The sequence below is a fragment of the Phalacrocorax carbo genome, chromosome Z (assembly GCF_963921805.1).
Source record: "Phalacrocorax carbo chromosome Z, bPhaCar2.1, whole genome shotgun sequence".
NCBI lineage: Eukaryota > Metazoa > Chordata > Aves > Suliformes > Phalacrocoracidae > Phalacrocorax > Phalacrocorax carbo.
This window is the reverse complement of record NC_087548.1, coordinates 1550055-1574058: the sequence shown is the minus strand read 5'-3', so window position 1 is coordinate 1574058 and position 24004 is coordinate 1550055. Positions and strand designations below refer to the sequence as shown.

The 24004-nt window shown below is 52.0% G+C and overlaps 1 protein-coding gene across 18 annotated transcripts in view; it reads right to left on the bottom strand.

Annotated features, from left to right (window-relative positions):
* TCF4 (transcription factor 4) overlaps positions 1-24004 on the bottom strand; it is a 243956-nt gene that overhangs the window by 71620 nt on the left and 148332 nt on the right. For 2 of the 18 annotated variants that reach the window (XM_064438960.1, XM_064438959.1), the window contains exon 1: positions 1185-1424. The exons of 14 other annotated variants lie outside the window; for them this stretch is intronic. In XM_064438960.1, coding sequence (XP_064295030.1) covers positions 1185-1409 — 225 coding nt within the window. In that variant the 5' untranslated portion in view covers positions 1410-1424. Of the gene's footprint in view, positions 1-1184; positions 1425-24004 lie in introns of those variants that run through there. 2 more of the 18 variants (XM_064438957.1, XM_064438958.1) reach the window with 1 other exon arrangement.

Genomic DNA, 24004 nt, shown 5'->3' with positions numbered 1-24004 from the left:
AAAAAAAAAAAATAAAAAATTAAATAATAAAAAAAAAAATCTCAGTTATTCAAACAGATGTTCATTCCCGAGCGCGGCTGTCCGCACGAAGCGACCCGGGCTGGCGGCATTACAGACGCCCGCTGCCGCCCGGGCACACATGCCTACGCATTTGCCCGCAGCCCGGGCAGGATAATTAGTTTGCTCCATCCCAAACCGGGCCTAAGGTTTAAACTCTCCCGGTTCCCTTCTGGCCTAACCGCGCCGCCCTGCCTGGGATCAGATGAAACGGAGGAAAGTTGAAGGAACGCAGGCTGCGAAGGCTGCTCCCCCCACGCGCTGCCCTCCCTTCCCAGCGCTCCCAAATTCTCTTCTCCTCTCCCTTCAGCAACAGTTCCCTCGCCCTTCCCCCTTCCCCCCCCCCCCAAATATTTTAAAATATACTGAAATACTTTTCCTTCTCGAGACCCAGCCAGAGAAAAAAAATAAACCTCCAGATGGCAAGTATAAACCTTCTGCTGGGGTTATGCACAAAATACCAGACACTTTTTTCCTTCTCTTTTTTTTTCCTTCTTTTTTTTCCATCTTTTTTTTTATTTTTTTTTTCTCCTTTTTTCCTTTTTTTCCTTTTTTCTTTTTTTCTCCTTTTTTTCCTCCTTTTTTTCCTTCTCCCCCCCCCCCCCCCCCTTTTCCCCCTTTTTCCCCTTTCTTTTTCTTAAATAAAGCGTTTCTGTTGGAAAAGGGGGGCGGCGGGGAGGGGGGGAGGGAAGGAAAAACCCCCCAGGACCGAAGTCAGACGGCGCGGGCAAGTCGCCACAACGCGGGCGGGAGCAGGGCTTTTTTTTGGGGGGGTGTTTTCCGTTATTTTGCGAGCACTTTTTGAGGGTGGGCTGCGGGAAGGGGGGGGGGGGGGACGACACACGACGGACCCCGCTCCGCTCCCGCCCCCCCCACCCCCCCCCCACCCCGGTTTTTTTGCTTTGGGATCTTTCGACTTAAGCCCAAACTTTTAAGCTCGGGCGGACTTTCTCCACTACAGGAAAATAAGAAAACGAACCCCAAAGCAGCGCAAAACCCGCCAAAAAATACCGGGAAAAACGATGACGGAAGCGCCGGTACCCGCGCCCGCCCGGCGAGGGGCCGCGCGCTCCCCGCCGCCGCTAAACCCGTCCTAGTTAAACCTGGTCTCGCAGCGCACGGCTTACCGCTTTCCCATTATAGTAGTACATCAAAGAGTTGCCGCCCATGCCGGGGATCGTGTATGCGCAGTACATGGTCCCGCCGCCGGCCCCCTCCGCTCCCGCTCCCGCTCCCGCAACTTTCCTGTCAAACTCGCGCTCGGCGGCCCCGTCCCCGCCGCGATCGCTCCGCTCGCATGTTCCCGCGGCCGGGCCGGGCCGCGCGCGATATGCAAAGCAGGGCGAGACCATTCGCCGCGCGGGGGCGGGCGGAGGCTGCGCGCCCCTCTTCCCCCCCCCCCCCCCCCACCACTTCCCCCATTCCCCCCCCCCCCCCACACCTCCAGCCGCGCGCCGCCCCGCGCCCGCGCACCGCCCCGCGCGCCCCCGCGGACGCGAGCGGGAACGCGCCGCCCCCCCCCCCACCGCCCCTCCCTCTCTTCTTTTTTTCCCTCGTCTTTTTCCTCCTTTTTTTTTTTTTTTTTTTTTTTTTTTTGGTTTTAATTTGATTAAAAAGCGAGTGGCAGGAAGGGAATCGTATGATGCACATCTAATAACTCCGCCATCTGTCCGTGCTGCTGGCGCGCTCCCAGCATTGTGCGCAGCTGCCGCGCCCCGCGCAGCCCCGCGCGCCCCCCTCACCCCCCACTTCGTGTTGGGGGGGGGGGGTTTGGTTGGTTTTTGGGTTTTATGCCCCCAAACATCCCCCCCTACCCCCCCCCAAACATCCGCCCTGCGAGGTGCCGGCCCGGCCAACGTCAGGGTTAGGGGGGACGGACGGACGGACGGATGGATGCGCCCCCACCCCACCCCACCCCCAGGTCGGGACCGACTGGAGCTTGCCAAATCCAGAGCATCACAGGAAAGGAGGGCCCCTGGGAATTGATCCCAAATGAAACTAAATCATTTGCATATGCCGAAGCAAATGCCATCCGAGCATGCAGCCAGTCTCCCGGCTCAACTTTAATAATTCAAAGCACCTATTTCCTTACCCCGCGACGTGGTAACGCACCACATACAGTATTAATCAACGACAAAGAGATGGTGATGTCAACCCCGAGCCGTCGTCTTGGGCGACGGCAAAGTTCTCTTTCATACTTTCCACCCGGGTCTATAGGGTCCGTGTGCCTGGGCGAGGCGGGGGGGGGACACGGACCGGGAGGAAAGAACGAGCAGAGGTTTCTCTAACTCACTTGTTCTGCATTTATTCGGGAGGTCCCCGGAGGTTTGGGTAAACAGTACTTGAATTATAATCACACATTTCATTCAAATTTCATGCTTTGAGGATTTTTTCCTCATTAGAACAGTGAGTTGTCAATCTGACAAGATCACATTTGTAACCTTTAAACCACCCTCAGCGCGTAATAGGCAAGGCCAAAAATCCCAGCGCCGGCGGGGTCACCGCGCGACAAAACGCCCCGCCAGCACGGTGGGGGGGGGGGGGGGGGGGGGGGGGAAGGCGCTCCCCGGCCCAGCGCCGGCCCCACGCCGGCAGAACGTCTCCAGTTCGGCAAAGCGACTCCACGAAACTTCCGACGAACGTAGGTATTAATCAGAGGATCAGGAAGGTTGGAGAAGACCTCTAGGATCAGCAAGGCCAACCGTCAACCCAAACGCTCCGGAGGCGAAAAATAACAAAGCGGTTTGACAATTTATTAAACACTCCCCCCCCCCCCCCCCCCCTTTTAATGTTTTTAATAAGCACCCAGGAATCAAGCCCGTTCTTCCCTCCTGCGTTTGCAAACTGCGAACCAGGGTGTTTTCTCTCGTCATAAAAGCCGTAGTTTCACAGCTCCACACAAAGTTATACAACGAGCGTTACATTTCAGTGCAAACCTCACCACAAAATTAGACTGGGTGGACCTTTGAATCATCGAATTTAATCGCTTTCCTGCCACGGAAACAACCCCCTAACTCCAGCGGATTAAGCTTTTTCTGACCGGCGCTAGATAATTCTAAAAATTTCACGTGTCGGTGTCTATAGATCATGGGAACAGGGAGAGACCCGCGACTCCGAAAAGCAACCCTTGCATCGTGGCCAATGCGTCACGAAAATGACTGCAGACGACTTCAGCTTGCTTTTTTTGCAACCTCGGAGTGGGGAACGGTCCAGCTGAATCTGGACCCCGTCACATCAGCGCTTTCCCTCTCCTGAATGGGAAAATTTCACTACAAATAGACCGTCCGCAACGCGATCAGAAGTTAATGCGCTTTGCGGGGAGCAAGCCCGTCACTAGAACGTAATTCTCAACACATGACAATGAAAATTAATTACTTTCCCATATCGTATTTGTGTTCAACGCATACATTGAGATAACTTTGATATATTTTCCTGCCTCGCTCGGCAACTTGTGACTGTCCCGGATATTCTTCCTTTTCTCTTTTTCAGAACCAAAAATGTATATCTTACTTAAAATTTATATTAATAACAGCCAGGAATACCAGCGGAGAGACACCGAGGGTGCGCGGGGCTTTGCCACGACGCGGGGCAAGGCTGGGTTAGTCCCCTGCCACCCGCCCACCCCTCCGGCACCCCGCCGCCCCGGCAGCCCCCCGGCACAGCCCTGCTCGCGGGAACCCGCGGCTTTCGGGGGCGCGCGTCCGCCGCTGACCCGCCGGCACGGCCCGAGCTGATTAAAAGCAAACTGCTAAAAACATTAAGGGGAGTTATCTGACGAGAAGCAGCCTTTTTAAAAAATTAAATCTTTGTTGGTGTTTTAATCTCCAAACGCAGCGCTCCGCGAATTTGCATCTGGCCGCGACATAGCGACGTTGGGGATTTTCGCTGAACCAGGCAAAAGCAGTCGTTCTGCGCCGGGTTTTGTCGTTAATGCGGGTTGCTGGAGAGCCAAGCTCCCCGGCAGCGCTCGGCACCGACGCAGGCGAGGATTTGCCGCCGGGATTCAGCTCCGGACACGCCGGTGCGAGGGTGCAGGGGGACGCTGCAGGTGCAGCTGTGCGGGACCCCCCGCAGACCCCCGCGCCTGCATCTGCGCTGCCGAGCATCTTCCCACCCCCTCAGCCCCCCACCGCACACCCACCCGCCGGCGGGCGTCAGGCAGCGCCGACATCTTCCAGCCCTTGCCACAGAGTGGTGCCGGCAACGCTGCAATTAGCTCCTTCGCCTTAACGAGGGGTTGGCAGCGTGGAGACGCCGAGGCGCGGGCGGGGAAGAGTGACGTGGGGACAGCGCGTCCCACCGCCCCGCGTCGCCACCGGGCACCGCGCCGGCCTCCTCCGGCGACGAGGAGCAGCCTCCCTGCGACCCCCTCTAACCAGCCGGTCGTCTCTGTCGCCCAAAACGTGCTTGTTTGGGTCAAAGATGAGTATTTAAACCTTTGTTTTGGTAAAAATGATGCTGTTCCCTACCCAGAGGGAACGCCACCAAAGGGCAGGGGACTTTAAAACACATACAACCTAACAGATGCGTAAAATGCTCTGATAATGCACTATTTCAGCACTTTCTATGCGAGGCATCGTCCTTTCAGAGCCTTCGAGGTCACAACAGAACAAGGCTGATCAGGCGCAACTCATACACGCTTACGGTATAAATACATTCCCCACAGGCGACACAAGGAGGGACAAATTCAGGTCGCTGTGTCGCCTGGGGAGCATGGCACGGCAAACGTAGGGCGCCATGGTCGGGGCCACGTTGTCAGAATCCAGTTACCTTGGCGTTATCTAAGTTAGCAATTTCTTTTACCGCCCTCCTGTTCCATTTTCCCCTTGCACCGCCGGTCACCCCAGACCAGCCGAGGTACGGCCAAGTGGTGACCAGGCAGAGAAACCAGGCGGGGCTGCCTAGAAATCATCAGCGCGGTGACTGCTGTGATACAATTTTGATGCTTCGGTATAGATATACTCGCTTCCGTTCTCTCCTCGCTTCTCTTGCGTCAGACCCCAGCAGCAAATTCCAGAGGAGGGTGAGAAAACACTCGAGAAATCCAAGAAGATGATGATGATGAGGGAGAAGAAGAAGGAGGAGTAGAAGGAGGAGAAGACGGAGAAGAAGGAAAAGGAGAAGGAGAAGTTAAAAGGAGAAGGAGAAGGAGAAGGAGAAGGAGAAGGAGAAGGAGAAGGAGAAGGAGAAGGAGAAGGAGAAGAAGGAGAAGGAGAAAGAAGGAGAAGGAGAAGGAGAAGGAGAAGGAGAAGGAGAAGGAGAAGGAGAAGGAGAAGGAGGAGAAGGAGAAAGAAGGAGAAGGAGAAGGAGAAGGAGAAGAAGGAGAGGAGAAGGAGAAGGAGAAGAAGGAGAAGGAGAAGAAGGAGAAAGAAGGAGAAGGAGAAGGAGAAGGAGAAGGAGAAGGAGAAAGAAGGAGAAGGAGAAGGAGAAGGAGAAAGAAGGAGAAGGAGAAGGAGAAGAAGGAGAAGGAGAAGGAGAAGGAGAAGGAGAAGGAGAAGGAGAAGGAGAAGGAGAAGGAGAAGGAGAAGAAGAAGGAGAAGGAGAAGGAGAAGGAGAAGGAGAAGGAGAAGGAGAAGGAGAAGGAGAAAGAAGGAGAAGGAGAAGGAGAAGAAGGAGAAGGAGAAGGAGAAGGAGAAGGAGAAGGAGAAGGAGAAGGAGAAGGAGAAGGAGAAGGAGAAGGAGAAGGAGAAGGAGAAGGAGAAGAAGAAGGAGAAGGAGAAGGAGAAGGAGAAGAAGGAGAAGGAGAAGGAGAAGGAGAAGGAGAAGGAGAAGGAGAAGGAGAAGGAGAAGGAGAAGGAGAAGGAGAAGGAGAAGGAGAAGGAGAAGGAGAAGGAGAAGGAGAAGAAGAAGGAGAAGGAGAAGGAGAAGGAGAAGGAGAAGGAGAAGGAGAAGGAGAAGGAGGAGAAAGAGATGGAGAAGGAGAAGGAGATGGAGAAGAAGGAGGAGAAGGAGATGGAGAAGAAGGAGAAGAAGAAGGACAGAAAGGTGGGTTCTGCAGCTCCCGCAGGAGGCCATCTCTCGTGGTCCAGAAGGAGAGAAGGGAATGGGTCCCTGCTTTTCTAGCAGGATTTTCAAGATAGGTTTGGAAGTTTCAAGATGGAGGATTCGGAAAGGGCCTCATCCAGTGAGCTGCGGAGCACCCTCCTCCCTCAGCCAGGGGTGCTGCACCAGATGGCTCCACCACTGGCATGCTCCGTGTCTGGAAGAAGACCTTCCAGAAGGTCCTAGCAAAAGGATGCTGGAAGGAAGAGGGAGCTGTCATGTTCCTGACGCTACTGTAGCTGAGGTCCTCAGCAGAGGAGCAAAGGAAGGGAAGCTATCTGCTGGATGACGAGCATGCAGCCACAAACTGGAACGGATAATGGTACAATATCAAGTAAGACGACTAAAATAACCAGAATTCCTCTAAGTCTGGGTCACTTGGATAATCTCATCCTTCTTACACAAATCCTTGAGTGTAGTTATTAAAACGTACCCGCTGTGGGTGGAGAAGTGGCTCCGAATGCCCAGATGTGAAGAATTTTACCCAGCGGTGGTGCCCCAGCGGAGTGACCAGAACCTCCACTCAGAGGTCCCATGAAGACGTGCCCCACCTCACACCCCACCAGCCTTTTCCAAACAGCTTCTCTGCTATTTAAGGAAAACAAAAAGAGAAGCAAACCCCAGCTCCGCCCCCCAAAGCCAGGCCTATCTTAGGATATGCCAGAGCTGAGCTAAAGGTCTCTCTAAATCCCCCGCTCAGTACCAGCGGCAGCGGAGCTCAGCCGGGCACGGCCGCCAACCGGCAGGGACACACAGCGAACCTCAGAAAGCTCGTTTAGGTGCTGGATAAACAAGTTGCAGCATATTTACCTTACACAAGAGGTGAAGATGGGGCACGTTTTTGGTAGCCGTGGCCACCTTCTGGTCTGGGTTCTGGAGGATCCCAACCCTCTGAACTGAGTTAGAGATCAACCTGCTGAACTCCAGATGACGTAATTTATAATCGTGTCTTTTGTAACTATCGCAACTAGAGGTAACGCTTATTTTCCTATGTTTTGTACATTAATATTCTCTCCTCTCTCCCCAGGAAGAGGTTCATATTAAGATACTTGTGCACCATAGACTGAATGCAGTATAAATACCTAATTATACAGATGCTATATGAATAAATCAGATCCTAAAAGTCACAGTCTCTAAAAAGCTACTTTCAACCAGCCAAATGTGGATGCATCTGCTTTCATATAATGGACTACCTACTGATGGCAATCCTCATCAACCCAGTAATCCTACGCCTTCCCTCCGGGCTTGTCTGCCAGGAGGAAGCAAGCCTTTTTCTCAGCGCTGAACTAGCTCCTCTCTTTCTCATTAAGGGGACAACCTCTCCACCAGATGTTTTATCCGGGTGCAGCTCATGGAGCGGCCCTGATGGTTGGTTATTCCAGCAGAGAGCCTGGACCGCAGAGCTGGGCTCAGGGCTAACCCGGAGAGCATCCCCGGCCAGGCCGGTACGACAGTCCTTGCCCACAGTAACGCTCGGTGCACGAGTCAGGTCATCGTGGCGGTACCTGGACCTTGCTAAATTTGCCAGTAATCGCAATAAAAATAAATTCACATGTTTTTTTCTGAATTAAAATGGTCGGTCAGATGTGACTCGTGGGTGTCAGGACTGAATCCACCCAATTCTTGTACGTTTGTATGTATTGAACACGTCGGGCAGGCACGGCCGCGATGTCCAGGGCAGGTTTTACGCCAACGGCCCTTCCAGCAGTGACTGATTCGGTGACGTAATTGCACGTGCTCCTGTTCTTGCACTGCCAAACACAGACTAACTGGCCAAAGTGGGTGCTGTGACAGAGGCTGGAAGCCAGGAATATGGCAAAAGAGTTGGCGTGAGATTGCCAGAATACACCACAGAACATCTCTGCAAGCATCCGCCAAGTTTAATCTCTGAAATACCAAACCACCTCTCCTTTTACCTCAAATGCTTTACAGACTGTATTTACTAGATAGCACGTTAAGTTAATAACGTAATAAAACCCTAGATCAAAACTAGCTACGGGAAACCAAACCAGCACCCAATGTTTGCTTTCCAGATAAGCCAATTCTTGCGCGTGATCAGGCTGAGCACATCCCCTCAGCCGCAGTACGAGCTGGCCGGGACCCCCGGAGCTGGGCCGGGCAGCGGGGGCAGGTGGGGCGGCACCGGGCACCCCGCCTTACCCGTCCCCTTCAATAAAACTTATCTTACACAAACAAAACAAAAAAAGAGCATAGAAACATACTTTACAGTTAATCTATTTTAACCAAAGCCGCCTATCTAAAATATCCATTTGCCACTAGGTTTATTTTTGACTACGCTGCTCGTGAAAAGCCAAGAGAGAAACTTCAACCGCACAGGCCAGGCTTTCTTCTTGCACAAAGGCACTATTGCCAATTTTTACCATTTTATCTTGACTTTCGGAGTATTTGGTGGGCTTTCTTTTCTGGAAAGTCAGAGCTGCTGCAGTCATCGATTGCAGGATGATCTCAGCCTTCGTGTTTTGAAGACTGAGCGGAGGAGAGCTGGGAAATGGGAACTCTGAGGCAGAAAACCCCAAAGGCTAATAAAACCATCCCAATCTTTACTATTTTTAAAATCTCGTTATCTCCTTTTTGATGGAGGGGAGGGCGGCTGACTCATGGTATCCGAACCTTCGAGGTTAGCAATCCTACGGCACCTTCTCCACATTGCTCTGGCAACGTAAACAGACCCTACGACGACTGCGAGGTGGCGTCGGGGTTACCAGCCCCAAGTCAGGAATTCCGGTGGCCGAGACTACGGGCCTGAACATCCCATGGGCTTCGATTCGGGATTCACTATGGAAACGAGCAGGAAAATGGGTTTAAGGTTCATTTCTGACATTTCCCCTACGCCGCCAAGGCACGCAGGGTTAAGTGGTGGGAGGTTCCTGCATTTGGCAGTTTCAGCGTCATTGGTCTCAATATGAGACTACGGACGTTGTACCACAGTTTAGAGTCCATTGGGGAAGTTTTTGGTAAAATAAACCAACCCAGTGAGATTTTTAATATTTCATACCGTGCCGAGCAGTTCACCGATGGTACACACCGCACAATAAACAAGTGATTCCAGATTACACGGGATTATCTTTGCTTTTGCAGTTGGAGTACAAGCTAGAGCGATCGGGGCTGTAGTTAGTGCTCTATTGCTTTCCTGAGAGGCTTCCACAAGTTGTTCTCCATTAGCATTTAGCTGCCATCACGAAATATAGAAACGTTTTTTGAAGCATAAGGCAATCAAGGACCTGATCTTATGTTCAGCCTTTAGGAAAAAAAAAAATGCCACACTGTAATATAATGATTTTAATTAGTAATAATATATATTCTCCCACGTGGGTTCAGTGCTTTATAAAATGATAAAAGACCTACTTGCACCAGAAGTTCAGAAAGAATTTATATCTGTTATGCTCTTGCACAATTATTTTTTACAACAATTCGTGAAAAAAAGGGAAAAAAGTGGGGGAAAGGTAAGAAAAAGCTGTGGACACCACGCAAACGGGCACACGGCTAACGCTAAGAACCAAAACGTGGCCTTTTTTTCAGTCACGCGCAGCAATTTGTCTACATAGTAAAGCCTTAGCAGAGCCGATCAAAGCACTCAAAAGCATTTCTCACTACCCTCCTCTCTGCTAAACGATCTGCAGGACTGAACATAGATGTGGGATCCTGCAAACTCGGATGCGTTCCCACTCTGCCGCAAGAATCTGAGGAGGGAGCGGGAGAGGAGCGCTGCTCCTCATTTATTGCACATTGCCATATGGAAGACTTTTCAGCTGTTACATAGTTAGGCCTCGCAGCCCCTCTATCTAGCAGTTAAATATTATTCTGTCACCGTTTCCCTTTGTATAGACGGAGAAAGCGAAGCTCGGTGAAGCCACGGGCACCGCGCCGGTGCTGCGGTTACAGCGAGTCAACGGTGCCAAGGGGATCAGAGGCTGGGGCTCCCCGAACGCGCTCCTCCGGCACGGGGGTCCCAGGGGAACGGCTCGGGCCCTCGGCCCCGGCGGCAAGGGAAGACGTGAAACACGTTTTAACCTTGGTCCCGGTCGCGGGTGTCGGGGCCACGCCGCGATGCACGAGGCGTTTGGGAGGAGGCTAGGCTGCCACGGCGGCTCCGAGCTCCCGGGGATGAGGAGGTCACGTTCACGCTGTGCAACTTGCTCTGATGATTAACTTCGTACTTGGGAATCACCTGTACCTGAAAATAACCCCCAACCTCAAATAGGCAGATAAAAGTAGGGGTTGAGATGGTGCGTTTTTGGAAAAAATCAGAAAAGGAGGTAAAATCCTTTTGCGTCGCCCACCCGCGCGCATCACCCTCCGCACCCAGCAGTACGGTTTGCTTTGGCTGCTGGGTAATACGGAGAAAGATGAAGCGGCTGGTCCTGAAGACCTCAAAACATTAGGGAGGGCGCAGGTAAATTTGAACCCCGTTCTGCAGGGAGAGCAGAGATGGAAAGGGCACGGTGAGAGGTCTGGTCGAGGTGGAGACCGTGAAACCGGGACGCTGCTCAGAGGAAGAAGGGAAGGCTCTGTGCAAGGCTTTCCTTGAGGATACTGCTCAAACAAGGAAAAGAATCCAGAATAATGGGTATTTAGTGGACGCAAAATGCTGCTTGCTGATCCCAGCCCCTGCCCAGAGAGCCTCCCCACGCCAGAGGGAAAATCGGGGCTTGGGCTTCCCAACGGCGCAAGCAAAGCGCCGTTCCCTCCGCATCCCCGACTGCCGGGGCTGTGTTTCTGTCTGGGGTAGCGCTCGGGTTAACCCGAGAAGTGAAGATGGAATTAAAAGGGGTTTACAACACCTGAAAGATGTCTGCTGTCCCAGCTCTGGATGTGCAAGAGCAGCTCAGCTGAGCTGCAGCACCGGAGGGGCCTCTGGCACACAGCACGCGTCTTGGTATTTTATCAGTTTTATCTCTACGTTAAGAAATACGGGGGGTTATTCCGGAGTCAAAAATCTGCGTCCTGCCACAGGGAGCCTCACCTGATACTCTGCCAGAGCTTTTTTGTTTTATTTGTGTCTCGTTACTCATGCTTACCTCTCCTCCTCTACCAAACCACATCATTCCTCTTCCCTTATGCAGCTTATGCTGAGCTGGCCTTTAAACCCTGAGCACGTTGCAAAATTTCCAAAGTCCTGCTCACTTTCCAAGAAATCAGGGTCTGAACTTAATGCATAAACCTCGTTCTGGAACGTGGGAAGAGGAGCTAAACCCAGCCTGGGACCGGGGGCAGGCTGCAAGGTTTGCAGGAGGTTACTGAAGCAGCAGCATGAGAAGCATCAGATCTTTCCCAAGACTCGGCTCTCTGCCCGCTGTGCCGGACTGGGCTGTAACCAACGTTAGCATTTTTGCTTCTTATGGTCTTTTTTCCCTTGTCTTTGCATAAAATCGTTTTGTCTGTAGTTCTCCAGGAATATCGCCCGGAGGAGGAAAACTGTCAGGTATCTCTCTTTCCTTGGAGATCTTCAAACAAAGGATGCTCTTTGCAACATTTGTCAATTTTCCCATTAAAGATGAAGAATTTAGCTTTCAGAGTGAATTTTAACCCTTCGGAGAGTAAAACTGGATGAGATGCGATAGTAACGTAAAAAGCAGCCGAGAGTTCTCTCGACTGGGCACCCGGGTGCCACGAGAGCACCGCGCTCCTCTCCCGCACGCCGCCAACGCGGAGACGGACCCCTGCGCCCCGCGGGCGCCGCCTCCACGACGGCCACGGCGGGGGCTGACGGTCAAACGCAGCAAAGGCTCTGACCACTCTCTAAAGAGGGGCGCAAGTCGCGCTAATGAAGGGGCTCCTGAAACGGCGTGTCCGCGTCTGATGCGGGGCGCGCGGCCTGCATCGGGACTGAACCGGGGCCGGAGACGTCGCTGCGCGCGGCATCTGCGAACGGCAGGGCTGAGTTTGCTGAATTTGGCCCAGCCTTACTATTTTCTTGCTTTTGTAGAGTCGTCCCTTAATGGTATTTGACCATTCTTTTGTGGTTTAATACCGAATTGCACAGTGCGGAGGATAATTAGTGCTAAGTATTAAGCAGTTTATGTTCTTCTGTGATTAGAGAGTAAGTCTGTGAGGTCTTTGGGCACTAGTTCCATGACATTTTATATTTCGCTATGTCAAATCCTTCAGGAGAAAAGGGGTTTTGTACCTTTGATTTCATTGGGCTTTTCACAGTGAATGATGTGCTAAAATATATCCTGCAACCTGACTGGTTGGACCGAAGATGCCCGGCTGCCGGGTCTTCTGAAACAAAGTATGGCATTTGGTGAGTAATTAGGGACGTGCAGTGGTTTTGCTGTGTATTTTATATTATATCAAATATGCATATTATTTATTTAGATACAAAACGCGTGCACTTAAAATACACAGCAAACCAACTGTAAACACATAGATATTACAGAAGAAACCTCTCACCGAAACGACACGCTGACACTTTCCCATGAACTTTTCCTTCCAGCCATCCTCATTAATACTCCAAAAGCACATTTTCAATTATACAAATCCAGATGCTATATTAAAATACCTCTTTTTATACCACAGCCCTTCCTAGAAGCCTCTGTCATCCTGCGCTGCGCAGGCACCTTGCTGAGCCGGAGCCTGACCTGACGGGCTTACAGCCTGGACGAACAAAGACAGCCAAAGGAAAGAAAGGGGGGAGCCGAGGCACCCAGAGGTGAAGCCACTTGCCAGAAAACTCCCTCTCGGGTAGGCAGCAAGCTCGGGGAGCACGGTCCGGCTTCCCCGGTGCTGCTTCCTAACAGCGTGCCGTATTCCCATCGACTGCTCAGATTCACACTGAAATGCCTAACACATGTTAGTGCCAACTTCTAGAACGAAATACGGGTGTTTGGAAGTCCTCGAAAACTGCTTTTGCTTGAAACGGACTTAAGGCATGGCCAGATTAAGGAGGAAATCAACTGCTTGCTGATAAATTCAGTGTAGCCAACTCTTGGGATTTTATCAGGAGTCCTGCAGCATTTCCTGCTCTTTCTGTGTTTTACTTTTTTCTACAGCCTCAGCTCCAAAAATTCAGTAATTACCTAAAAATCTAGATTTCATTAAAAATAGCAGTTTCAGGCCCTCATAGGCGTGGACAAAGCCCGCAAGCGTGATCAGAGCATCACTAAAAGTTCAGAAAAATCCCCAGAGGCAAACACAAACCCGCTACATTTATACGCTTCCAAAAGCCCGCTGAATTTGGTGAGCTCGCGCCTGAGGACCCCGCGTCCCGACGGCCGAGGCGTACCCGGAGGCCGCCAGCCGCGTCCAGGTGCCATCCCCGTGTCGGTGCGACCCGACAACCGCCACGAGACGGCCCCGCGCCAGGGCGCCGTCCCTCCGAGCGGCTCCCGGCGAGCCCAGCCGGCCGCCGCAGCGCCGGGGCGCGGCAGCCACGAACCCGACCCCCCCCGCCCGCCCCCCGCGTCCCTTAGGTGAGGCTGGGCGCTCCGTTACTGATAATTTTGGTAGGTATTATTTTTGCACTTGGAACGTCCTTGGTTATTTACTGCAGTAGCCATAGCAGGGAAGCCTTCAGCCATGAATTAAGTGCAGCTCGTTTCTTCAACCTCAGTAATAAACCACAAAACGCACCTCGCATTTTAAACTCTTCCTCCAAATATCACACGCGGGGAAAACCCGAAGGGATGGCTCGTGTCAGAGGCAAAGCAGTTGAGGAATAGTCTCTCAAATAATACAAGTCGTACTAAAACACCAGGCGCTGCAGCCCCGAGACTGGCAATGAAGTGGTTAACAGACATATGCTGTATAATTAGGAGATGCATTAATGATTATGAATAGTAAATGACTTGGTGCAAGGAAAAAAATCTAGTCAAAAGGGACATGCACCTATCTTACATGTTTATTAGAAACTGTATATAACTAGAGAATTCTGCTATTAAGAATCCTGCATTATTGGTGTAAATACTTCCAAGGGTACATCAAATTGTAATCTTTCATACGACATCCATCAAACCAGGCTGGAGATTTTGACAAACATTAAACACAGTAAGGAGGCAATTATGTATGCATGATTTAATCTGCAACTAATTAATATGCAAATTTATTCATATGTTAGTTACTAAATTAAAAATGCAAAGAAGCCCTTATGGTGATTCTCAAAATTTTGCACAAACAGAACATTTAAAATATAAGAAAAAAAGAAGTTTTTTGGAAACCTGCGGCATACTTTAAATCTTCGGAAACCTGTTGCACGGAGATGGTTCAAAAATATTTACTTAAATACCAGAGAATGATAAAAGGTGCGTTAATTTTATGTCAGAACGTGGTGGCAGAAAGGTTAAACGCGAATCCCTGAAAGTCTTAGGAGATGTGCACTAATTATCAAACAAACTGTATTCTAGACCCAGCTCCCACAGCCTGCAAAAAAATTCAGGCTCGGCACAAACCGGTCATCCTTCCGGCATTTTGCTCCGTTTGCGGGTGCGGGTGCGCCGAAGCCGAGCCTATTTTAACAGCAGCCGATACCCCCGCACCCTCGCTCGGCACTCGGCAGCGCTGTGACGGTCAGTGACACAAAAACCCACACTCTCTTTTCACCTGAGGAGGTTTTATGTTTAAGAAGTCTTCTGGAAAGATGGGAAAAAAGAGGTGTGAGGGAACTAATTGGGGGAAGGCGGACAGAAACTGCCTTTAGTTCTTTTCCAGATGCACCTTCAAAGCAAAACAAGGATGCAAACAAGAAGCAGACGTTTAGAGTATTTCTGGGAGAATTGCTACAGCTATGATTCCAAATAGTTTCAAACCCCCTAGTAGGTAAGTAAAGGAGAATAATTAAGTCTATGTTACACCATTGTTTGCATTTTGAAGGTATCTGTTAAGGCGTATGTTTTATGTGCCAGAATTTCCTTTCAGTCCCATTTCCAGGGAGAGCTCAGTGATATTCTGAGCCCTGTACGTGGCTCTGGAGCGGCCAGCAGAGCCAAAAAATGAGGCACAGGTCGAGCACAGAGGAAAGCACAGTAAGTACTTCCAGGCTGCTTCCTGGGCCAGTGAACTCTCACTATTTCCTTTTTATTTTTTTCCTACTGAAAAATAAAAGTCATCGGCTCTGCTGCAGGCCAGCGCCAGAACAGGATGTTGGCATCGGTGGCTCCCGCTCCCACCGCCTGGTCTGGCCCCCGGGGACACGCCACGCCGGCGGCAGCGTGCCCGCGGCCCCTCGCGGTGCAGCCCCAGGAGCTCTGCTCGGAGCCCCTGGGGTGCCGGGTGAGAGATGGGTGTCCCAAGGAGGTCCTGCCCGGGTGTCCCAAGGAGATCCTGCCCCAGCATCCCAAGGAGATCCTTCTCGGGTGTCCCAGGAAGGTCCCGCCCCAGCATCCCAAGGAGGTCCTGCCTGGGTGTCCCAGGGAAATCCTGCCCCAGCATCCCAAGATCCTGCCCGGGTGTCCCAGGGAGGTCCTGCCCCACCATTCCAAGCAGATCCTGGCCCGGCATCCCAAGGAGATCCTGCCCGGGTGTCCCAGGGAGGTCCTGCCCCAGCATCCCAAGGATGTCCTACTCCACCATCCCAAGGAGATCCTGCCCTGGCATCCCAAGGAGATCCTGCCCGGGTGTCCCAGGGATGTCCTGCCCCACCATCCCAAGGAGATCCTGCCCGGGTGTCCCAGGGAGGTCCTGCCCCAGCATCCCAAGGATGTCCTACTCCACCATCCCAAGGAGATCCTGCCCTGGCATCCCAAGGAGATCCTGCCCGGGTGTCCCAGGGATGTCCTGCCCCACCATCCCAAGGAGATCCTGCCCGGGTGTCCCAGGGAGGTCCTGCCCCAGCATCCCAAGGATGTCCTACTCCACCATCCCAAGGAGATCCTGCCCTGGCATCCCAAGGAGATCCTGCCCGGGTGTCCCAGGGATGTCCTGCCCCACCATCCCAAGGAGATCCTGCCCGGGTGTCCCAGGGAGGTCCTGCCCCAGCATCCCAAGGATGTCCTACTCCACCATCCCAAGGAGATCCTGCCCTGGCATCCCAAGGAGGTCCTGCCCGGGTGCGGGGCTGTGTGGCATAGCCTTCCCGCAGGGACGGGACCCCAGGGGGACCCTGGGGGCTGGCACGGGTCCTTGCGAGAGCAGCTGCACCTGCTGGGTGGGATCGCACGCAGTGCCATTGCTTCGTTACCAAACCGATGAACTATTCTTCAACTTTAATCAATACGGTGATACGATCACTCCCTTCTTTTGTGGTTCACTGACACAGAACGCTTTTAGGATCAGGGAAGAGCACCCAAAGACCAAATTCACCCAACTGAAGGGGAAAAAGTCTAGACTGGAACGGAAAACTGCAGCAAAATCACTCTGTAAATACGAACAGGCTTGGCTGTACGTATTTAAATCTACTTTGTGGCGCCCTGATAGGTGACTCTTGATTTTTTGTTTAGGCCAGAACCAAATGTAAGGCTTTTAAAAGCTTAAACGTACACATTTATGCATTCATTACACAGTGTTAAATCTAATTTGTTCTTTTTACTGTCACAGGAAGCACATGTTTAAAGCAATCTGTTTCCTCATATGAATGCTTTCCTGTCTGTTTGAAAAAAATTGCAACACACTTTACCCCAAGTAACCAAGAGGTGATCATAAATATCCCTAAATAGCATTAAACAGATATGAAAGACATTAACACTTCCAGAATGCCAAAGTAGTATTAAAAAAAATTCTAACAGATGCTCCTAGGTCAAAAAGTGAAATGTGTGTTTCCTGAAAAAACACTCTCATCAGAATCATAAATGAACTGTGAGCGGAGAAATGAGGTGTTGCAGAGCAAACGAGAGGATCTTTTTGGTTAAGGACTCTCGCACACTATTGCCAAAGTGTGGTTGCAATAAAAGAGCCAAAATTAAAGGCGAGTTTGCTGAAAAACCAATATCCTTTGTGCTCCACCAGGTGGCAATGCCAACCAGGGAGGGCTGCGGCTCCGGACCTGCCCCTAGGCCCGGCCCAGGCCCGGTCCTAGGCCCGGCCCAGCGCCCGCCACGCCGGGGAGGCCTGCCTCCGCCACACTGGCCTCAGACCAAGCGATTTAACTTTGCCCGGTCGCTTTCTGGCTTGCGTTTGGCAGGGAAAAGATGTTCTCATCTGGAAATGCAGTCAAATCGCCTCTAAGATGCAAGTCGAGCTCAAAATCCCCAAGTTAGGGAAGCCCCTCTTGCTCCGCAGCGGGGGGACACGCTTGGGGGTCTCGCTGCGGTACCGGGCGACGCGGCAACGCACGAAGGCTACCAATGGAGCGGGTCTTTTGGGCAGCTAAAATATTCAAGTATTTATCATTTGCTAGAAAAGCAGCAAATAAGGGAGCCTGTAAGCCTTTTCTTATCTCCGGCGTAGTGAGGACGGCATCGGCAAAACTCGCGGTGCTGAGCCATCCACGCCCTTAAATACTGTGGGTGGGCTCTGGGTCCGGGAGGGCTCCTGTCCCCGCGGCCAGCTGCGGACCCCCGGGAGCCACCCCGAGCACCTGCGCGCGCCTTTGCAAAGCCGGAGATTAAATCCGCACGCATTAAACCCGCCGCGCCAGCAAACGTGAGCTTGTAACATCGCAGAGCATCGGCCCGGCTGCGAGGAGCCCTCCCAGCACTGAGAGAAGGGAACCCTTGGGGTCTTCCCAGGGATTTCCAGCAGGAGAGTGGGTGACCACGGCCCTGCAGAAGCTGGCTGGGGAGGGCGAGCAGGGCAGGACAGCCCGTCCCGCTCTCCTGGAGGTGTCCGTGGGGCTGGGGCTTTGGGAGGCAACATGCAACACGCGTTTATGGGTCTAAAACCGCGCCGGGGGCCGCTGCGGTGTCCCCTCAGCTCGGGCGCTGACTTTAACCGCTTGTTTGGCCTGTCGAAAGGCGCTGTATGCCATTGAAAATAAAATAACAATAAAAAAAACAACCAGCCATTGTAGGCCTCCTAGGTTTTGTGCCAAGAAGCTGTCAGGGGAGCTTTGCTATGCATTTAACAACGTTAATAGTTATTGGAGCTCTTTATGCAATTTTTTTTTTCTATATTTTCGCTGCGCTGATTTTTTTTGCTCATTTACTGCTTCAGTGTAAAGGCGAAAAAATACTTCAGCGCAAAAAATTAATGTTCCTTTGATAAAACACAGAGACCCTGTTAACAAATGTACTCCAGGCAGAGTGCAAGCGTATCAATCTTGACGGAGTATCTTAAACTTCCACAGATAAGTTCGTCATTAACGTCCCGCTCTCCCCGCCGCGCGCTGCATCGCTCTCCCCACCCCGACCCCATGGCCAATCCGTTCTGAAATGGAAGAAAAACGTAAAGCAAATGAGATCAAATACATAAATCCCCAGCCCCAGAAGCCATCCTTTCCTAAAACCACGTTGGAAAGGCCTGATACAAGATAGGATTTAAATGCTTATATCTTAAACGCTGAACTGTGCTAATCAGAGATCTGAAGGCGCTGCACTGCTCGTACTGAATACGATCTACAGATAATATTTATAGCTACAAAATCGAATTACCGCATAGAGATTTTTCTTTTAAATCTTTAAACGCCTTTTCCGAACCATCATCCTCAAGTTCAAACAGAAAAATTAAGTGCCGAGTTTTACACTTGTGAAACTCGGCTTAATTCCAAAGTGGAAAACGAATTACACGTGACATAGCTATATCGAGAAAATGATTGACGGCCGGACATGCAATCGCCATTTATCTTTGCATTTATTTACTGAAACTAATGCATTATCTCAGCGACCCCTGCCCCAGGGAGTAGGAGGGAGGCCGAGGTGCGGGGCTCGGCGGGGCGCGGGCAGGACCAGCTCCCCGGGGCAGCGGCCAGGGCTGCAGCAGCAAACCCAGCTGCGGGGTCGCCGCTGCCGAAACCGCACACCACTGGTGTTGCTTTTGTTCTACCGGGAGCCTTCCAGTACTGACGCTCGGTATACGCAAACAGATCGATGGAAAGTTTAAATGAAATATGTGTGTCGAGTTTAGAGGGGGGAAAAAAAGACATCCGGCTTAAGCATGCAGGGCACGTTTCATCGCAGAGAACAAACGAAGCTCCCCGGGAGCGGGGTCTGCTCCTCGGGCGCCAGCACCGTCCTAACTGCGGTAGAGGGACAAACGCCACTCGGCCTAAGGAGCAGTTCTAAAGGAACTGCCTTAAAAACACCGCTGGGTATCTACTGTGTCTCCGTTTGCCCTTTCTGCAGGCACTTAGAAATCGTCTGGATTTGTTGGCCAAAACCTTCAGTCCATGAAGACGAAGTGACTTCTGCACTACCTGCAGTACTCTGAAGAGGGAGTCTCTGCTCAAGCTAAACAAAAAACCCCCCACTAGTCCCACACCTCTGTTACCAGCTGCTAAGAATGGGCCACAACTCTTCAGTACTGGATTCTTTTTTTACATCCAGTTAAACGTTGAGAAGCGTGTCAATTTTGCAGTTAAGGTTTCACCTTTCAATATACCGTACGGCCAAGGCCTAATTAAAATGCAAGTATCGGACCATCCCTTTCAAAATGCTTTTTCATGTTGAAGATATCCCATGCGATCCATTAAAAACAAAAAATTAAGGCGTTATAATCTGCGTTTTCTGCGCCTTTTAATCTATTTTAAAACAGCCACACGGCATTCCGTCTGCAAAATGACTTCTTAGTCCTTCAGATGCGGTGAGCGATTTCAGGTGCGGTTTGCAACAGACGGACGGTCTTTTAACCGATCACCTCACCGGCGTACAGTAGATTTATCATTTCCTTGGTTTGACTTCATTTGCTATGTGCTAAAGCTGCATTTCCAAATTCATTTATTTACTTTAAAGCAAAAAGCAGAGCTTTGTTACAACTGGAGAAAAAAAAAAAAGCTGCGTGGACTTTAGTAAAGTTCTAATTTTAATATGGAAAAACCCAAAATCATGATGCAGGATGGTTTGCGTGCCTGGCCAGAAGGGCGAGGAGGGATGCTAGCCCGGCTGCTTCCCCCGGGGCCACCGGGTGAAGGGGATCTTGTGACCCCGATAGCGCGGCGAGCGCGACGGCCCCATGGCCGCGGGACCCCGGCAGCGCCCGGGGAGGGGCGGCCGCTGCGCCGTCGGACACGTTACTTAAGGAAAACGTAGAGGCTGCTGCGAGGCGGGGGAAAGCCGAGTACCCCACCGCAAGCGCGCCGCATTACGCAGCTCTAGCCTCGCCTCTGCGGGCTCAGACCTCAGAAGTCACCGAATTACACTAAAATATGATAAAATTACAGCCTCAGTTCCCGTTATCCGCCGTAATCCAGCTCCTACCTCGCTCCCTTGCACCTGACGCAAGATGTTAGTGGCGCCCCAGAGAGCTGCCTCCAAGCTTCCACCCCCGTTTCACCCCCCTGTCCTTGGATGCCGATCTCCAGGAAGGTCAGTTCTGTCCCGAGGAGGCTTCACCCCATGTCGCTCATCCTCAAAGCCCCCCAGAGCGGGGTCCCCCGGCCCCAGGCAGGCACGGCATCGCTGCCCCGGTGCCGTTTGGCAGCCGGAGCGCTCCGGCACGTCACCAGTGGGTGACGATCCACAACCCACCACCAAACCCCGGGAAGCTCCAAGGCACCCAACAGGTCCAGCGTGGAGAAACGTCCCCAAACACGCTGGCAGCAGCGACGACGGCCTGGCTGATTTCCTGATACGGCAGGTGGCATAGGGAAAGTCGGGGACGTTGTATTTGTTTTGGAAAAGTCCCACTTCAGTTGGATGTTTGAAGGGAAACTCATGCGGTTGGGTTTTTTCACTTGAGGTAGGAAGTCTGCAAAGTCTGCACAAAAGGCACAAGCAGTGCTTCCTCACCTCCCAGCGAAATTATCAAGGCTTTGCCCATGGAAATCAGAATAAAGCTGTGGAAGAACTCCAGGTGGCATCCCAGTAGTATTTCTCTTTTCTTGATTTTTGGAACCAAGCAGGTGTTTCCTTAGGATGTACAACTGAGTCATACATTTCCTTATCTGTCTGGCCAGCAAGGTCAGAGCCGTGTAAATACACACCACAGCGAGCGCAGATAGACGGCGTCTCCAGTCTACGAGGGGAACCTTAAATTAAGATAAAAGAAGGAGGCTCTTGCCATTAAAACTGAGGCTCGGGGAGATTTTACCTGCTGATTCCTCAACAAAATCAACTAATCTTTCAGTTCCTCTCTTCTCTTTTAACACAACTGAGATGATGTTTGACTTCTCCCGCTCTTTATTCCGGTTGTAATATCTTCTCCACAAGAACTCTCTCATTATCTACATTCAAAATGACGTGCGGTGCCAGCGGTTGCAATCCCGCTCCTCGGTGCAGCCCAGCTCCCACCGCCGGACCCGGCTCCTTCACCCCGAGCCCACTCGCGTCTATCTGACAAACGAAGAGCGAAGTAAATGCCACGGCCAGAGGTGAAGCCGCCGGCAGGGGAGGGAGCTGGGCCCCAAGCCCCCTTCCCAAGCAGGACATCGTCCGTCTTCCCCAAGGGCTCCGTCTTCCCCAAGGGCTCCTACAGATGCAGCTTCCAAGGAGATGCTTCAACCCGAGGAGCCACCACCTCCTCCTCTTTCCTCCATTTTTAAGCCTTTTATTTATTTTAAAGCTGTTGCTTCTACTAAATTAACCTTGGAAGCCAGAAGGACGTGACCGTGGCCGCTGGCCGAAGCCACGGTCTCCGTTGCACTGAGCGGCCGGGCCACGGCTGCTTTTACAGCCACGGCTTTGCTCCCTTTCCCTTTCGCTGCAGGCGCTTTCGGGGACGAGGGACGCTTGGGGACACTCCGCCTCTGCTCGAGGAGACACGAGGGAACACGCGCAGGGTGAGGCACCTCGGTCAGGAAAGAGGTGGGAACGTAGGGCAGGGTCGTGGCGGGAGAGCCCGGACCCGCCGAGCATCGCCCCGCTGCGGCCCCCGCGGCGGCCGGCACGCGGTGTTCAGAGAGACGGGGGCTTCTCAGCACAGCCAGGTGTCCAGCTGCGAAACGAGAGCCGCGTCACCTCCCGCTCAGGGTTCACTATCGGCAGGGTGCAAGCTGGAGTAACTCCGCCACCGTCCTCCCGTTTCGCTAGCTACCGACCGGATCTCTTACTGTAACGCGAACCCCCCCCCCCGCCTTAAAGCATCCTAAAACCAGCTCCGCGCCACCTCTGCCGCGCACCGGCGGCGATGGAGCCACGGCGGCAAAAGCGGTGGTTCACAGCTGCGACTCCAGACCACGCCGTTACGTGAGCTCCTCTGGGTGCTCCTGCAGCAGACGCGGCAGACTGGAGAGGCTGTTTCCCCAAGGCAGCTGAACCGTGGGTGCTGCTGACACCCCCCAGCGCTAGGACAGGGGGACAGCCCCCGCAGCTCAGCCAGCGCCTCCGGCTCCGCGCCCAGCTGCAGCAGCCCGCAGAGCGCGGCGGTTGCGGTCCGCCCTGGGAAGGGGCTGCACGGAGAGGCGCGTGGTCGGGGATTCGGGGCAGGCCGAAAGCTGCATTTATTGCATTTCTATGCATTGCAATTTTAGGATTTTTATTGCACTTATTGCATTATTATGCATTGCATTTTCCTTATTTGTACTGCATTTATTGCATTATTATGCACAGCATTATTGGCATTATTATTGCATTTATTGCATTATTATGCACAGAATTTTTCTTATTTTTATTGCACTTGTTGCATTATTACTCATTGCATTTTTCTTATTTGTATTGCATTTATTGCATTCTTATGCAATGAATTTTTCTTATTTTTATTGCACTTGTTGCATTATTACTCATCGCATTTTTCTTATTTGTATTGCATTTATTGCATTATTATGCATTGCGTTTTTCTTATTTTTATTGCATTTATTGCATTATTATACACAGCATTTTTATTATTATTACTGCATTTATTGCATTATTATGCACCGCATTTTTCTTATTTTTATTGCACTTATTGCATTATTACGCATCGCATTTTTCTTATTTGTATTGCATTTATTGCATTCTTATGCAATGAATTTTTATTATTTGTATTTCATTTATTGCATTATTATTTATGCATTTATTTAGCATGGGTTGAGAGCCTGAATGCCTCTCTCCCGGGGCAGAGCAGGACGGGGGATTTCGGTTTGGGTTACAGCTCCCGGGTCTGCCGTAAACGGGGATCAAACAGCTGCAATCACCCACTCTCCCCGCGGAGCTAAGGGAGCAGGAGGCCTTGGTGCAGTTGGAAAGGAAAGGAGTGCCACGGAGAAGGAAAATGGAAACGGAATATATTGGCCCTAACAACTGTACTTGAGAGCACGTTTACTAGACGATGATAATACCGAAAGAAAAAGCACTGGCGACGGAGGAGACGCGTGAGCCGAGCAATTCCGGGCCCGCTGCCGGGGAGCTTGGCCACAAAGAAGAGCAAGTTGAGACGCAGAAAGCCTGCAGACGGCCTTTGCTGGGCTCAGGCGCCCGCCTTCGCTCTCAGAGGAGAAGAGCCTGCCTCGGCCACGCAGGGGCTCAGAGGCAGCGTCACCACTGCCGCTCCTCCGAGCTGCTCCCGCTTCTGTCCCAGGAGCCCCTCCTTCTGCTGAAGCACGCAGTCCTGCTCCAGGAGAGCCAGAGAAGCCCTCGCACCACGCCGCCGATGACCGGCATCGCAAGCTCTCCGTGCGGCTTCATTTCTGAGCTTTCTTCTTGTCCTCGCGGTCTCGCGCTGCGTTACAGGCGCGACCTGCTGGAGATCAGGCACCACCCCCCTGCCGCAGCGCCACCGCGGCGGGCTTCAGCCAGGACGATCTAAGTTCGTGTGAAAACACCACTCAAACATGACCTCTACCGCCTAAGCCCTTCCCTCTTGGCTCAGTTCTTCCCCCAAAGGCTTCCCATTCCATACCCCGTTCCTTCCCAGACGCTTCCAACCCTACATACCAGTGCAGCCGGCTCATTCCTGACTCTTACCGGTCAAGATGAGAAAGACAGAAAATGCCCCATCGCTTGGC